General features: G+C 36.1%; 1 protein-coding gene across 1 annotated transcript in view; it reads left to right on the top strand.

The window, feature by feature from the left end:
- Positions 1-15,275, top strand: part of htt (huntingtin) — a 900,697-nt gene that overhangs the window by 694,066 nt on the left and 191,356 nt on the right. The window contains exon 33 of the mRNA XM_067142878.2: positions 6,127-6,261. Coding sequence (XP_066998979.2) covers positions 6,127-6,261 — 135 coding nt within the window. The remainder of the gene's footprint in view (positions 1-6,126; positions 6,262-15,275) is intronic.

Genomic DNA, 15,275 nt, shown 5'->3' with positions numbered 1-15,275 from the left:
GAGTATTACCAGTATATGCAATAGATCTGAATAGCCTAAACGTGAGATAATTAAGTGTGCAGTGAATACAAGAAAGTGCAGTGTGAAATATTTAAGACGATATCTCGTGACGGATTGGTAACGTATTTACTATATCATCTTATCCAAGGAAGTAAGAATACGATTAAAAAGTGTGACGTAGTGTAACATATGTTTCATAGAATCCCGGTTAGTTAGAAAGATCCATGAATGATGTAATACCAGTCAAACCCAGTTTACGTCACAGAGAGACGCATGTTTGAATTGGTTAAGTTAAATTACCATACTCTTTGCTGTGTTATTATATTGAAAAAAAATAGATACTAAATTTGGGGTTATATGTTAAATTGTATGACAAAATGCGTTTTGAGGAACGAATTCTGCGCTATTGGAGTGATACGTATCGTTGTGTTAAATTAATATTGGAGGTTAAACGCGATAATTATAGATGTTAAATGAATTAAATATGGGTTGAAACGAAGGTTAGTAATGAAATAATGAAGTATATATGATACTTTAAATGTATTATTGCGCAGATTAACAGGAAGTAAAATGTATATATATATAATGTGCAATATAGGAGCACTAGTAAAGCGACTACGGAATATAAGTATGCCCCAGGGAGGTACTATAGCAAGGTATGGACAATAAAATTACGCATATTTTAATGAAGTGTGAAAGTGGTTTGACTATTATAACAACCGGTGATGGGTATACGAATGCATGACTGTGTCGTATTCTGAATGAATGTTAATGGCGTGGAGGATCAAGCTAGGATGTAACTAGTATGGTAATGTAGTGTTGAAATATCTTAATGTAGGCACTTGCACATCCATATGTGAAAAAAATGCTTATTGGCTACGTGCATATTGAACTGGAATACGTTACATAAGAAATTATATAGCTAGAGTAGGGAAATTATTTGAGATTTACGTAGGATATCATCGATGCTTTGTTAATCTGAAATATTATTAGAGCGAATATTTAGCTAGGAGCCATACTTAAGTGGCAGTTGGACTGAGAAGCTTAGTGCGTCATTCAATATTTCATTTTCTTCACTGTAGTCTGCACCAACGAACTCAGATAATTTTCAATGTAACTTAGGTCACTGATATTAGTATTCAGAACACTTTTATTCATATTCAGTTCATTTCCATGATAATTTGAACAATGTAATGATTGTATTTTTGATGAGGGTGTATAATTAACACCGTGAGTGATGGAATAATTTACTGATATACCGAATTTTGACTGTGATCAGACGACTATGATATACTGTATACTTAAATGACCAGATGTAAATTTTAATAGGAAGATGAAACAAAGCAACAATTCATTTCAGGAATACGCGACCCAGAATGTTAAGATTTGAAAACTTAGTTTAGGAATAAGCCAGCGCTGACTTAGAATATTTGATTTAGGAGTTAGAATGTTTATTCATTAGGTTGACAATTGGAAGATCATGAGCAATATTTGACATTAACCATTTCTTTCGCAAGTCTTGATAATTTAATAAATGTGTTTCTTGATTGATTTTTTATAGAATGGAATGAGTTTTCATTTGTAATGGTAGTCTGTAGTTATACTTAGTGAGTAAGGTTCTCGTTATGCAGATGTGTTTGTCGAAAGGTTGACTGAAGTTTGCGTACGCGAAATCCACTACTGAGCGTTGAATTACGTAATGCTGGACCGCATATGGTGTCATTATTTTCTCTTTGAACGCACATTAAACCAAAACATAGAAAAATTAACCATTTTTCTGGAGGCATGAATACCCTGAGATATGTAACTGACTAGTTGGGAAAAATACTGTGGTCACCCTGACCCGTAGGGTGCAATAAGATGTTAGAAATTTTGTTAAAATTGTAAGTCATATGATCAATAAAAACAGTTGAATTGTCCATTATACTCTTGATAATATTCTTGGGAAATAATAGTTGTACTTCATAAAATCTTAAATGATCAATGGTTGTGAATAGCACACTTCATTTATATCTCTTGATGAAAGATTTCTTAGATCTTTGATATGCATTCCTTAGCTATATGAAGAGGTGTCCACCAGGGATGTGTCTTGTCCCCACTTCTTTTCTACATCTACTCTGAAGCTGTGATCCGAGAGGCTATGGAAGATGTTAATCTAGGTATCAAGATCAATGGGTATATCATTAATAACATCCGATTTGCTGATGACATGATTGTGTTAGCCAGCAACCCTAGTGATCTTCAAATCATTATAAACAACATCGTGAGGACCAGTGAAACGTATGGTTTATCCTTGAATATTAACAAGACCAAGCTGATTCTGTTCTCGAAAACACCAAAACAGGCCTCCCTTTACATCAACAACAACATCGTCCAACAGGCATCTTCCATCAAATATCTTGGAATTCTAGTGAACCAGCATTGTGATTCAAAATGTGAAATCTTATCCAGGATTGGACAAACAAAAAATATGTTCAATACCATGAGGACCTTATTCACCAGCCGAGAACTCAACCTCCAGCTCAGAGTTTGAATGCTACGTTATATCTTTCCTGTCCTTCTGTATGGTTTCGAAGGGTGGACGCTCAGCGCTTTATGGAGAAGTGGATTGAATCTTTTGAAATGTACTTATACAGAAGAATACTCTGAATATCTTGGGTAGAAAAGAAGACAAATGAAGAGGTCCTCAACATCTTGAACAAGAAGAAAGAGCTTCTTATAACCATTAAGGAGCGTAAGCTCAGCTAACTTGGGCACATCATGAGAGGTGAACGATATGAACTTCTCCGACTTATCATTCAAGGGAAGATTGATGGGAAAAGATCTGTGGGAAGACTGAGAAATTCCTGATTGAAAGACTTGCGGCAGTGGTACGGACATACGTCGATAGAAATCTTCCGTGCTGCCGTTTTGCGTGTAATCATAATCAATTGGATCGCCAACCTTCAGAGGGAGATGGCGTCATATGAAGAAGAAGGTAGTATATACATTATTTACACTTAGTTTTTCATTTTTATTTCAGATAAAATAATATTCAGTACTACAAAGAACTTTTCCACTTTTCAAATTTTGAAGCATTCAATGTATGTATTATCTAAGGAATGCATATCAAAGATCTAACAAAACTTTCATCAAGAGATATAAATCAAGTGTTCTATTCACAACAGTTGATCATTTGAGATGTTATAAAGTACAACTATTATTTCCCAAGAATATTATCAAGAGTATAATGGACAATTCAACTGTTTTTATCAATCATATGACTTACAATTTTAACAAAATTTCCAAAATCTTATTTTAAATGTTGTACCATACATCAATATTTTAATGTGCCTTCCCAATTTTAATAATATCTATTTTGTATTCTGATATATTAATGTTAATTTATTATAGCTGATGATGTGCCTTAGGGGACAAAATATGTACTAAATATAATAAATTATATATTGTATTGAATAGGCGGATCACTTGGTTATAATATTTAAGTTTATCTTAAACTAGCTGTTACTCACGGCTTTGCTCGCGATGATTTCGTAAGTTTAAAGTTTTTTTTATTCCTCGGTACTGCACTAACACATTATCTGAAAATCCCTTAAGTATAAAAACTTGCCAAAAAATTGCATTTTATTTACCCCAGAACCTCTTTGTAAACCACGTTTGTGGCATTGCCTTTTGGGGCTAAGATGACCAAGGTACTGGCAGAGCTGAATCTGGAATATGCGACATGGAACTCTACATGTGAGACACAGTCCTCTTTTAAGTAAAAAAAAAAAAAGGGTTTCTTTATTTCTAATGGAGATTCCAAATACCAATTTTCACGTCTGTAACATTTTAGTTTTTGAGAAATAAGTATCCTCATAAAGAGAATTCAACCCCTTCTTCACTTATTTTCGATCTCTAGCATAAGTTGATTTTCTGAAAACAAAAAGTACATGTTTCTTTATTTTTAAAGGAGATTACAAATACCAATTTTCACGTCTGTAACGTGTTAAGTTTATGAGATATACTTTGTACTGAAGATATACTCATTTTAAAAACTGCCCCACTCCTTGGCTGAGTGGTCAGTGTTGAGGCCTTCTATTCACAGGGTTCTGGGTTCGATTTCAGGCTGAGTCGAGGAATTAACGCTGGTTAATAGAGCAAACGCCTGAAAAGCCTTACATCTGGGTTTTTTTGATTAATTCTTCTCGCTCGGGGACAGGTTGTTTGTGTTTGTCCCAACACTCTCCTTTTCATATTCACTCAACACACCACTTTACCAACCACAACAGGAACACGCAATAGTAATTACATCCCTAGACATAGGTTTGGTGCCAGGAAGGGCATCCAGCCGTTAAACAGGGTCATATCCACATTATCGACACAGTTTGCACCGAATTGACTATTTTCACCATTTTGGTCCGTATTGACTTATATACAAATTTCTATAAAATAATTTTCCGCCTTGTCAATACTTAGAATAGAATGGATAGAATAAAGTGTATAAAGTATTGACAAGGCGGAAAATTATTTTATAGAAACAGTTTGCACCTGCGACCCACAGATGTGGGAAAAGTGGTAGAAGATGATACTCATTTTAAAAATCACCCGCTTTTTTATTATTTCACCCCCTTAAGTGGATTCTCCAAAAATGTGTGTTCATTTATTTTTAAAGGAGATTCCAAGTATCAATTTTAACGCCTGTAACATCTTCAGTTTCTAAGATATATGTATCCTCATATAAATAATTAAAATCTTTCCTCACTTCTTTTCACCTTCCTCCACACCCCCCCCCCCCCATCAACCCTTAAATGGATTTTCTGAAAACAAAAATGTGTTCTTTTACTTTTAAAGGAGATTTATTTGAGATATCACTTTTCATGTCCGTATCATGTTAGGTTTTTGTGATATATTGTAGATAATCTCGCTGCTGTAGAATCTTGGAGCTGATGTTGCTATGGTTACGGCAGTTTATTTCTTTATCCAATTCCTAGAGCAGGGATAGTGTGGTGACAATATCTCTGTAACTGTTGGTTTTAGGGCCTTAAAACATCATTTTCAGGCCCATAGGGCTTACCGAGTGTTGTTCTTTGCTTCAAGGGGCTAAAAATGAGCTTTGTCTCATCCTTGTACGACAAATTAGATATTTTGCCTATATTAGCCTAGTATTTTTATATCTCCCCCCGTGTCCCCCCTTGAATTGTTTTGAAAAATAAAATACAGCCCATGTTACTCACTGGGAATGTAGCTCTCTATAGGTGAAGTAATTTTTCAAATCGGTTCAGTAGTTTTTAAGTCTGTCCGTTACAAACAAATATACACATTTTTCCTATTTATAATATTAGTATAGATATTCACTACTTGATTTCTGTTTAACACACTGAAGTCCACACCCAGCCCTTATTCAGGCCACATAAACGCTCATGCAGTAGTATAGTTCAGGGCATTTTTTCTGTGTTTTTAAGTTCGCTTGTATGACCAGAACTTGTGTTTTACTTACCGCGGGTGTGTTCTATGGACACAGTTGGAAAGTAATGTTGTTGATTTGTGTCGATTTGTGTAGCCATCTCTCAGCTATTACAGACTGTGAATCTCATGTTAGATCCGTATTGACGGTTGAACTTTTTACAAAATTGTACAAAATTATTTGGATATTCTCCTAGTCAATACTGTAATAAAATTAATAAATTTGGAAAAAAAATATTGGGAAACAAGACAAAGAGTATTACATGGTAAAATTTCCTTGCACCATTTTCATAGAATTTGAAGCAACTGTTTTCCATTAGCCCCCATTATTCACCTGTTTTTAAAATATTTTTGTTTACACTTAATACTTGCCTTCTAAAATATCCTTGATCCTTGTCCTTTCAGAATATGGTAATAGTTTTTTAATTTGTTCAGAAAAATCATGTACAAGGTGATTCAAAATAGTTCTAAAATGCATGGATTTTTGGAAAGAGTGATGAAGAATGGGCTGGGACTCAAGTTTAAATTATTGCAAGGATATGCATGTTTTAGCTATTAATTTTCAATTGCTATTGGTGTATTTTAATAATTTAGTATTTCTATGTTACTTCTGGTGTGATTTTTAAATTTTGTTATTCATGCTGATTCAATTAATGGTGGTGATACCCTTCTGTGTTACAGACATAGTGGCCTTGTTGGTTTACTAACAAAATTGGGAGCACAGTGTTACGATATTCATCCTCCAGAAATTAATCCAGCTGAGATACGAATAATCAACATAGACAAGACCTGGTTTCTTGACCAGGTTAAGATGCGGTAAGCTAATCAGACATTAAATAATAATAACAACACTTCAAGTTACAGTTGTACAGATTATCTGGAAGAACAGATTAAAAGTGCATCATATGTACTAGAATACGAAGCAGTCGTGTGGTAGAGGTGCCTACCCTCATCATTGTGGTCTTATGTACTCTCATACATTATTTGGTATATTCTTCTGCAGCAAATCACTGATTTTCTTTTAGAACCTTTTTTTATGCCTCGTGGCTTGTCTGAGATAACGAAATGGCTAGATATGGGAAACTATACTCTGTTGAGAACTGACTTTTGAATCCTTTCATTGGTAACAGCTGGTCTTATTTTAGATTGGCTGTAGGTTTTTCCCTTGAATTCTTAAGTAATTACTGGGAAAGTACCTATTTCATGTTCTGTTTTTATACTAGTACACATTGTTAAGTGCCAGCTCTGGGAGAGCCCCTTTTGGTACTTCTTGGAAGGGACTAGTGAGTTGACTGCGAGTTGCAGTCTGAGGGCGTGGCTGACCTTCCCATTTATTTTTCTCGTCGTCTGGTTTACCTGCACACTTTCTAGATAGTGCAACGAGAATGTTTCTGTCTCTAGCCACATCATGAATATTCCTATACACATCACCTGAGATTAAAAGGAGGCTAGCTATGAACAGTCAGTCATTCAAGTCGCTTACTCACTCAGTCAGTCAGTGTTGGACTCAGTGTTGGAGTCGAAGTTGGATTCTGTGCGCTGGGGTTCGGTGGTTTAGCGGAGAGTGACAGCAGTGTCCGCTGGAGACTGAACAAGGAGTTATTGTTGAGTCGGAGTGCTGAGTGAATAACTAGACCAAAGATGGCTATTGACTGCTGGCATTGTTCCACCAGAGTCAGAGTATTGTAGCAGACTGTGTACTGCTTTAGGGAGGTAGGGGTTGGTGGGTGTGTGTAATTTGGATAGTGTTAATGGTCGTTGTGTGAGACGTATTGTCCTGTTTTTTAATACTGTTGAGCTGTTGCTGTTTAGTTATTCACTGTGTTGGACTGTGTGAATTACTGAACTGTCTCTGGAGTCAAACCAAGGAACAGTCATCATAATGTTGTGTGGCCAGTAGCCCTTTGTTCAAACCTAGTGGTCTGCACGCAGCGCAGCTGCTGCTGTGTGGGGTGACTGCCTTGTGAGCAAAATTGTCAGTCAGGTTTACTGTCTCCCAGGTAATACCAACGAGCTGGACACCTTGCTGTGTGAAGCAGACTAATGCCCGGTTTTTCACCAACGTTCATCAAGGGGGATGACAGTCGTCAAATATTTTATGGTCCGTCAAATCCACTTTTTACGTTTCCCCAACATTCATTTTCACTGATGATCATCAAATAGTTCCTCAACTTTGAAGATTGGTTTTTCATTCGTCAACTCACTTGACAATCCTCAAGTTAATTAAAATGGCTATCATGCTGTAAACATACGGTTATGTTTATTGCATTTTAGACATATCTACTCCTGTCAAACTGACGAACAGTCACAGACTTGATATAAATTCAATGAAATTTGATCAGGCAAAATAAATAACTAGCAACAGTGCTGTTGTTAAGTCGAGGCGAGCTAGAACTCCACAAGTGAAGTCAAGAAGAGGCCCGCTGCTTATCGCATATCTCAACAGCAAACTTTGACTATAGCTCCAACAGAGGATGATTATTACTTCGGTATTGTTCATCGGCAATACAAACAATGCTAGTGTATGATGAATTGAAGTGCAGTGCAATGGCTTCGTGATAACGGGTTTGCTATACATGTGAAGTGAGAATAGTCCTCCTTTGGAATGCTATTAAGCAGTGCCTTGTAAAGTGGAGCAATGTGGACATTAATATTGTAAAACCGTGTCTACTCCCTAATTATTTATCATTCTATTTTTTTTTTCCCTCTTAATTTTATTTGAGAATGTGAGAGCACTAAGGAAAAAAAAGTTTTCTTCTCAGTTATTATTTTGCTTATTTATATGTTAAAGCTCGTAGTGCAGAATGTGAGAGAATTTCAACGCTGAGATTATATATATAGAACTGTTGGAGAATCTTGGACCTGAACGAGTAATTATGGAACTAAATGCCCATTTCCTCACGATGGACGATTTGAAATTTCTTATGAGGTACAGACTTTCTAAACAAGTTACTTTGAAATTATTAGAACAAATTGAAGCAAGGCTTGAATATCTCACTAATAGGAATACACCACTCACTCCTATCCAGCAATTGCTTCTGACACTGCATTTTTATGCTGCTGGCTCTTTTCAAATAGTAATTGGAGATACAAATAGAGTTTTGAAAGCTTCAATAAGTAGATATATCAAGAATGTGTCTGAAGCAATCGCCTATTCAAAACACTCTGTTGGTTTTTCTAGTGCAGATGAAGTATGTGCTGTTATTCAGAAATTTTACAGTATATGTAATTTTCCGGGTGTAATAGGAGCAGTTGACTGTACTCGTGTACCAATACAGTGTCCTGGTGGTCATAATGTGGAAATGTTTTGCAACAGAAAACAATATTTTTTCATTAACGTTCAGACAATTTCAGACCAGACAGGAAGGGCATTTATTGGGTGATGATGGTTACAGTTAAGTCCCGTATCTTCTAACTCCCTTTTTGAATCCAAGGATTGAAGGTCAAGAAAACAACAACAAAGCTCATGTGGAGACAAGAAACACTTTGGAGATACAGTATGGGGCGTGGAAAATGTGGTTTCCTGTACTATCATTAGGATTAAGAACAATAGTAAGAACTGCATTAACCATCATAGTAGCCACTGCTATTCTTCACAATATTGCAATACAAACTAGAGAAGAGGATCCCACCGAGGATCAAGAGCTTCGTGAGTATTTGCAAGAGAAAAGAGCTCATGACAGAAATCTTACATTTAATGCGGTACCTGTCCCCGTCGTAGATGTTCCTCGTGATGGTGCACCTGCAGCTGTTCGTGAAACGATTGTCGAAACTCATTTCCTCTAAGAAAGTTGTCTAGTTAAATAAACAAATCCGCAAGCATTTTAATGAAATGTTCTTACACAGTGATATGAACTTATTTTTATTACATTTGAACTCATTTGCTTTCAGTTTACTGGCAGTTTAAATTGTGTCTACATCAATGTAATTTTTGTTAGTCACTTCACTTCACCGATGTGTATTTTGTCACATAATGCAAAGTTGCAAAAGTATTGTTCTCTAGCACTTAGAAGGATCCCTTGTATGGGACAAGAGAAAAATAAAAAAATAGTTTAAATACTACCGATACTACATTATTAATAAATAATTACGTGTTCAAATACTTAGCAAGTTTTGCTTGCAACACAGATGTTTTAAGCTCTTCATTTTCTTGTTTCATGTGTTCAGTTTCTCTCTACATTTCAAGAAGCCGCATTTCTGAATCATGTTTTTCTTTTAAGTTCTTGAACTCTAGGTTGCATAGTTTTCGTCTTTCTTCAGACAGTTTGGAAAGCTTCTCACAGGCTTTGGCAGCTTCGGTCGTTTTCAGTTTATTTAAATTGGGCCTATTCCTTGCACTCTACGGATTCCTTGAAGTAGTTGACACTGGTTTCGGCTGCGATATCAGTATCTGCTTGGTAGAAACAAGAATGGGAGAAATAGCTGACATCACTGATTCTTCATGAGGTGCGATCTCCAACATAGCAGAGAGGTTATATGTCGTACTTGTTTTATCTCCACCGCATTGTTCGTGACTGGTGTTATCTATTTGATCTATATAGAAAGCGTCACAGTCAAACTCATTAGGAATGAGCTCCACTTGGGAAGAGGTTTCATCTAATGATGAGGTTTCAGCTGCTTCACCTTCCGTTTTATGCATGTTGATCCTATCCTGGACCTTTTGTTATTTCAGCCAATGCTTAAAATTGTCATAAAATGACTTCTGCTTTGTAGATCATTTTTTAACAAAATCTCTAGCATTAAACATGTCTGTTAATTGTTCCCAAGCTCTTTCCTTCTCTTTTTAAGTCAAACCATCGGTTCGCTTATTTTCTATTACATCTTTCTTTTCAGCAACTAACCTTACCATTAGTGCCTTCTCTTCTTTGGAAAAATTCTCTCCCTTTTTTTAAAACGTTTCTTTATTGCCTATTTCTTCTTAGTAGTTAATCAAAACAATATTAAATAACTAACTTTTAGATATGAGTTAATTCAATAGAGAAATATTACATAACTCACGGGAACTGAATTCCATTGCTTTCTAACCCTCTTTTGTTTTACGAGCGAATCAGAAAGGCCAACACATGAATTTGTCATGGAAACCTAAATATTATTCTGATGAATCGTCATATTTGATGAAACTTCAAATAAAGCTAATCTGTGTTGGTGAAACGCTTCTCATTTTAAAGAATCGTCAAGCCTTGATCGACCATCATATTTGATGTTCTTCAAGACATTTTGACGAAGGTTGGTGAAGGTTGGTGGCATTCTTTCTTAATTTCAGTGTAGAGTATTAAAATTATGCGATCTTTTACTTTAGTCTTTATTTCTAACGATTTAGCAACTGCTGTCGACCACATAATTTACGCATTTATTATAAAAACATGTTCTCTTTCATTTCTATTTTGTTTTGCAGAACAGCAGTCGATGGATATTACAAATTGACTCCAACATCGCCTTCGAATGTCGACGAGAGAGCTTGCAAGTCCGTTTAGCAAGGAAACGATACCATACCGAAGATGATTAGTTGCTTTTTGTGGCAAACATTTGTTTTCTTATTCATATAGCATCACCTAACGTAATTTAACCGTACTGTATGTATCATAAAAACATATTTCGAACACCAGTAGAGAAATGATAACATTTTTCCTATAAATTTACGTGATAATAGCCTTTCCGAAATTTAACCAGACACAAGAAATATAAATTAACCTCAAAATCAATGATGCAGTCTGCCATATCTTGAAGAGTTTTTCATTCTTACTTAATTGCAGTATTTAACATTAAAATTAAAAGGTCAGTTACATCAGCCTTTATTTTTAACGAGTTAACAACCGCTATCAGACACATTATTTATGCATTTCTTATGAAAACCTGGTCTCTTTCATTTTGATTTGTTGTTATGGAATGGCAATCAGTGGATATTATTAATCGATTCCAAAAGCACCTTCGAATATCGACGAGAGAGCTCACTAGTGGACATAGTGGAAAACAATACCGAAAATGATCAATCGCATTCAATATAATTGCTGGGTGCATAAATACCGGTAACGCAAAAAATTATGCACACCTAATCACTCATAATAATGGATGCATCAGTGATAGGTCTCTAGCTGTAACTGAAGGATGATACACAGTTTAATATACGAATTTTGAAGGGACAGACAAAAACTGTCATTACAGCGGGGTTCTTGTTGTATGCTGTACTCGCTATAGCGGATTTCTAGTGTATTAACAGAGCAGGGTTACATAATAAGGTATATTTTATCACATTGGAATCCTGTGATTCAAGTCCGGCTCCATGGCTAAATGGTTAGCGTGCTGGCCTTTGGCCACAGGAGTCCCGGGTTCGATTCCCGGTGGGGTCGGGAATTTTAACCATAATTGGTTAATTTTGCTGACATGGGGGCTGGGTGTATGTGTCGTATTCATCATCATTTCATCCTCATCATGACGCGCAGGTCACCTACGGGTGTCAAATCAAAAAGACCTGCATCTGGCGAGCCGAACTTGTCCTCGGACACTCCCGGCACTAAAAGCCATATGCCATTTCATTTCACTGTGATTCAAGCTGCTTTTACATCTAACACCATCAAAGCCTCAAACAAGGAAACAGATTACCATACTATTTATCATTTGGGTCAGAATCCACCAAAGCATCAGTGTATTCGTCATCATTCAAGCCTTTCAATTGCTTAATAGGAGGCATGATGAACTGATGGAATATACTGGCAAAAATCCAATAAACAATTTTCTCCTTTGTAAGTATTGTAACATTTGGGTACAACAGAAGCATTTGCATTTTCTAAGCACTGAGCGTTCTTGTTACTTGCAGATTAAAGTTAAAATTGATGCAAGTGTAATGGACTAGTATAACTTATAAACATTTCTCTAAATCCATGGGTAGATAAATATTGAGCTCGATTACTAGGTGTTGTTGTATTTGTTGTTGTTGTTGTTGTTGTTGTTGTTATTATCATTATTATTATTATTATTATTATTATTATTATTATTATTATTATTATTTTTTTGATTCGTTGTGCCCAGCTGTGGAGCGCGTTTGAACTTATTTTGCACAATGTTTCTTCTTCTTTTCTTCCCAATATCTCTTCATTTTTTCACTGTGTTCCTTTCTGCGTGTTTCTGTCCAGCCTGTATTTTTTCTTGTTGGTTTCTCTGCAAATTTATGTTTGTTTACTAAGCTTCTAAATTTCATTCTATCTTGAATGGTTTCGTCCTCGATACCCATTTCTTGTAGATCTTCATGTATTTCTGCTAACCAATTGTTGCGGATTTTCAGGGTTAGAGCTAGATTTAGAATTTTCTTTGTCAGCCTGTTGTTATCCATTCTGTGTAGGTGTCCGTAGAATTTTAGTCGTCTCTTTCTGATGGTATCTGTGATTTTTTCTGTGAATTGAAAAATTTCGTGTGGTTTCTTTTTCATCCAAATTCCATTTTCGAACTTTGGTCCTAGGATTTTTCTGAGAATTTTCCTCTCTTGTTTCTCAATGCTTTTCATTTGTGACCTGCCGCCAATGATCAGTGTTTCAGATGCATAAAGTGCCTCTGGTTTGATGACTGTATTGTAGTGTCGTAATTTTGCATTTTTTGATATACATCTTTTGTTGTATCTGTTCCATGTGATTTTGTAAGCCCTTTGCAGTTTAGCAGTTCTTTCTTTGTTAGCTTCCTGATTTAACCCTGCTGGCTGAATAATTTCACCTAGATACTTGAATTTGTCTACTTGGGAAATTATTCCACAATTGGTGATTAATGGTTGATTGTCGAATCTTGATTTAGTTCCTTCCATAAACTGCGTCTTTTCAAATGAAATTTGAAGTCCGGTTTTTGCGGCTATTTCATTCAATTTTTCTATGGATTGGATTGCTTCTTGTCTGTTGTTCGAAAGGATCGCAAGGTCATCTGCGAAAGCTAAGCAGTCAAGGTGAATTTTGTCTTTAAGAAGTCTGCCAATGTTTATACCTTTAGTTTCTTTTCTCCATTCACGAATCACTTTTTCCAAAACTAAATTGAATAGTAGTGGGGATAGTCCATCTCCCTGTCGGACGCCAGTTCTGATTTCGAACGGTTCAGAAATTTCTCCCAAGAACTTAACTTTTGATGTTGTGTTGGTCAGAGTTTGTTTAATCAATTCCCTCGTTTTCCTGTCGACTTGAAATTCCTCTAGTATGTTGAACAGGGTCTGCCGATCTATGGAATCATACGCTTTTTTGAAGTCAACAAAGGTGATTACTGTTTGTTTGGTTTTGCGAATCTGTAGTATGGTTTTTAGGTTTAGGATTTGTTCTGCGCAGGATCTCCCTTTTCGGAATCCAGCCTGATAATCTCCGATCAGGTGGTCTGTTTGTTTCTCTAATCTATTAAGTAGAGCTTTAGAGAAGATTTTATATACGAGTGAGAGGAGAGAAATTCCTCTGTAGTTATTAATATCTGATTTGTCTCCTTTCTTGTGAAGTGGGTGAATCAATGCACATTTCCAATCCTCCGGAATTTCTTCAGAAAACCAAATGTCCTGTAAGATTTTTTGAATACTCTGGGCCAGTTTGTCACCACCAATTTTCAACATTTCAGCGATTATTCCATCTTCTCCTGGTGCTTTGTTGTCTTTTAAATCTCTGATTATTTGTTTGACTTCTTGTAATGTGGGGGGTTCTGAATCTGGATTAGGTGTTGGTTTTTCATAGGTGAATTGTTCCTTTGGAGATTCACAGTTTAAAAGGTCCATGAAATGGTTTGCTAGGAGTTCACAATTTCCCTTATTACTTGTTTCTAAAGTCCCATCTGTACGTTTGAAACAGAGACTAGGTGCCTGGTAATTGGATAATTCTTCTCTGAATGTTCTGTAGAAGTTCCGTGTATTGTTTTTCTTGAAATCTTCTTCTATTTCTACCAGTCTGTTTTGATCATATTTTCGTTTTTCAGATCTGATGATTTTTGAGGTTTGTTTCTGTGTTTTGAAGAATTCATCACGATTTTGATCAGTTTTATGGGAACTCCAGTTTAGCCAGGACCTAATTCTGACTTCTATGGCCTTGTCACAGGTGTCATTCCACCACCTGTGTTTGCGTTTCCTTGGGGGATTGCTGATGTTTTGTGAAGCTTTCAAGAGTGTGTCCTTGAGTTCTAGCCAGTTTGAAGGAGCATCGTTGCAGATATTCGCAAGGAAATTGTCTGAGTTCTGTCTCAGAAATTCAGGGTCGATTCTTGGGTTTCTGATTGTTTTGGTTTTCTTCCTGTTGGGTTGAAACTTTACTTTAACAAGAGATAGGTGGTGGTCGGAGTCAATAATTCCCTTTTTGACTTTAACGTTCATAATTTCTTTTTGGTTTTTCTTGGAAATAGCCACATGGTCTAGTTGAAATTCTCCTAAATGCATGTTCGGGGATCTCCATGTCATTTTCTTTTGTGGAAGTGCCAGGAAATGGGTTGACATCAATTTCAGATCGAAATTCTCGCAGAAGCCAATTAAACGTTCTCCATTTTTATTGGTTCTTTTGTGAGCAGGGTAAAGTCCTACAGTGGTCCTAAATTTCTTCTCTTTGCCAATTTGTGCATTGAAGTCTCCCAGCAGAATTTTGACATGATGTTTTGGAACTTTGGCTGTAGTTTCTTCTAGTAATTCCCAGAAGTCATCTACCTTCTGTGGGTCTTTTTGATTGTAATTGTTTGTAGGTGCATGTGCATTGATTAGCGTATAAGCTTTGTTTCCTGATTTGATTGTCATTAGCGAAATTCTTTCAGAAGGAGATGCAAAGTATAATACCGAATTTGTGATATTTTTTCTCACTGCAAAACCAGTGCCAAATTGTAATATTTTGTTAGGGAGGAGG

Source organism: Anabrus simplex, chromosome 3 (genome assembly GCF_040414725.1).
Source record: "Anabrus simplex isolate iqAnaSimp1 chromosome 3, ASM4041472v1, whole genome shotgun sequence".
In the NCBI taxonomy this organism is placed as follows: Eukaryota; Metazoa; Arthropoda; class Insecta; order Orthoptera; family Tettigoniidae; genus Anabrus; species Anabrus simplex.
This window is presented reverse-complemented; position numbering and strand designations above follow the sequence as displayed.